The sequence below is a fragment of the Habropoda laboriosa genome, unplaced genomic scaffold (assembly GCF_001263275.1).
Source record: "Habropoda laboriosa isolate 0110345459 unplaced genomic scaffold, ASM126327v1 scaffold713, whole genome shotgun sequence".
Lineage (NCBI taxonomy): Eukaryota > Metazoa > Arthropoda > Insecta > Hymenoptera > Apidae > Habropoda > Habropoda laboriosa.
Window position 1 is genome coordinate 223,029 of NW_017100832.1, and position 2,331 is coordinate 225,359.

At 37.9% G+C, this 2,331-nt stretch overlaps 1 protein-coding gene across 1 annotated transcript in view; it reads left to right on the forward strand.

Moving 5' to 3' along the window:
- Nucleotides 1-1,277, forward strand: part of LOC108577267 (fibroblast growth factor receptor homolog 1-like) — a 141,611-nt gene extending 140,334 nt beyond the window's left edge. Inside the window, exons 10-11 of the mRNA XM_017940401.1 lie at nucleotides 206-311; nucleotides 629-1,277. Coding sequence (XP_017795890.1) covers nucleotides 206-311; nucleotides 629-736 — 214 coding nt within the window. The 3' untranslated portion in view covers nucleotides 737-1,277. The remainder of the gene's footprint in view (nucleotides 1-205; nucleotides 312-628) is intronic.
- The last annotated feature ends 1,054 nt before the right edge of the window (nucleotides 1,278-2,331 follow it).

A 2,331-nucleotide genomic window follows, 5' to 3' on the forward strand; every position in this document is an offset into this window, starting at 1 on the left:
AAATTCATTTTTCCAGGAGATTTTATAAAATGTCACACGGTACTTGTATCATCGATATAGTAACTTTTATGGGGATTTAAGAGGCGAATTCAGCATCTACAATACGATTACGACATAGTAAACGTGTTTAAAGAATAATATTGAAAGAAGAATAATTTGCTCATACGTCACGATGAATAATCAAATTGTGAATTATGCGTTACAGATACATGTTAATGAGGGACTGCTGGAGTTACCAGCCCAACGAACGACCTATGTTTGGGGAACTGGTCGAAGATCTCGATAGGATACTAACGATAACTGCGAACGAGGTGAAACACCACTTCTCACAAATAAAACAAAAATTCCTATAAACTTCCAAATTTCATTCACAACTCTCTTGCATCGTTTCCTCAAAGAGTAATAAATAATTTCCAAGAAATATTTCACTTAAGAATTTTCAAAAACGAATTACATAATTGCAAACAAAAAGAAACCCAAAAAAGAAAAAAAAAAGGATTTTGCCTGCTCTCTGTCTGTATCAGTTTCATACTCGTAAAATAATACATGTAACGATAAATATAATTCAATAATAAATAAAATAATCGAATAAAAAAATTAAGCACACCCTCGCCTTTCCTCGTTTCAGGAATACTTGGACCTTGGCCTGCCGCAGCTGGACACGCCGCCCTCCAGCCAAGAGTCCAGCGAAGCCGAAGACGACGAAGGTGAAGAGAGGTTCCCTTATCTACTATGAGAATCCCGCGAACGATCGGTTTTCACCGAAGACTTTGTACAACTTCCACGAAAAAAAGGAAACTTAAAGAAGGAACAACGAACGAAGATAAAAGAAGAAGAAGAAAAAGAGGAAGGTGATGATGAAGATTAGTCGAAGTCGAACGAAGATAAGAAAGAAGATAGATGTGAACGGAAGTCGATCGACTGACCTAGCGAACACGCCAAATAATAATATAAATCAGTATTGACCTGTTTAGCGCGTATTCCGTAGAGTTAAGAAAGAAGAAGAAGAAGAAAAAGGAAGAAGATAAGGAATAAAATCGATCAAGGAAGAGAAAAACTCCGGCCTTCAATGGAGACTGATTTTCTTACTAGAGGAACAATGTATTTATTTTTCCTGTTATCCTTACATCCTGGGGGGATATATCGAGTCCGACCGTAATACGATCGTTATGAAACGATCTTTTGTTAAATAATGTAAACGAGTTAAATTGCGCTCGTACCGGCGAAACGAGATTCTCGAATGTTACTCAGGTTTTGCGTACGTTTTAACGAAGACTTTGGTGCACACCTGAACCTGTGGTTCGCGGCCAAAGCAATAAAATATTAACACGAATAGATAAAAGAATCTTGTGAAGATTCTTTTCTCTTCGTCATTCGTCCATTTTTTTTTTTTTTGTACATGTTACTACCGTGCCATTGATAAGTGCCTTGGGAAGAAGAAGAAGTGATTGTAGAAAGTGGAAGGGAACAGAAGCGAGAAATGTTCCCCAGCACACCAGGGTTGCTTCTTGTGTCGTTCAAGGGAAATCGAAGGAAACACGTGAACATGTGCGTGTGTATGTGTGTGTTTGCACGAGAAAGAAGGATAAAGAGGACCGGGCCGGCGGGGAGGGGAAGGGAGGGGATCGTCTCGTGAACGTGTTTTTTTTTGTAACTAGTCAATTGAAAAGAATAAAAGGAAAAAAAAACAAACCTGTACGTTTCTTTGTAACATAGCATCGACAACGGTTATTAGAAGTTATGTATTTTATGTTAGCGTTTCTACGTGAAAAGGACTTCTTACAAGTGGAATAAACCGAGCAGCGCAAGCGTGCGCGCGCGTATCTTCTTGTTTTTCTTTTTTTTTTTTTATTTTGTATAGAAAGAGAAGACTACGAGCGTTTTGTAGTTTATAAAAACAAAGACGAGAGTGAACACACGATTCCGGTTGGCTTTTCGACGTGCCTTGATCAATTTTTCACGAACAATTTAAACGATATATATATATGTACTATTTTAAGTATTCATTCGAACCGGTTGAAATTCCAACGGGAAGCTGTGTGTCCTTGTCGAGTACACGTACGACGAGTGCAACGGGTCGTGTTAGTGCAAAAAAAGAAAGGAAAGAAAAAAAGGGGATTAAAAATTATTGTATAATTTCTTATTGACACGCAACCGAAGACAACTTTGCACGCGACGAGTAAAATGTGAAGAAGTAAAGAATTTATTGCATCGTCCACGTGGATGTACAATGCAAAAGAGATGTATAAATGGTGCATGCGAGAGGTGCTTAGTAGTAGATAATTTATTTCTCTGTATATTGTTACTTAGGACGTATTGTAGGATGTCGTT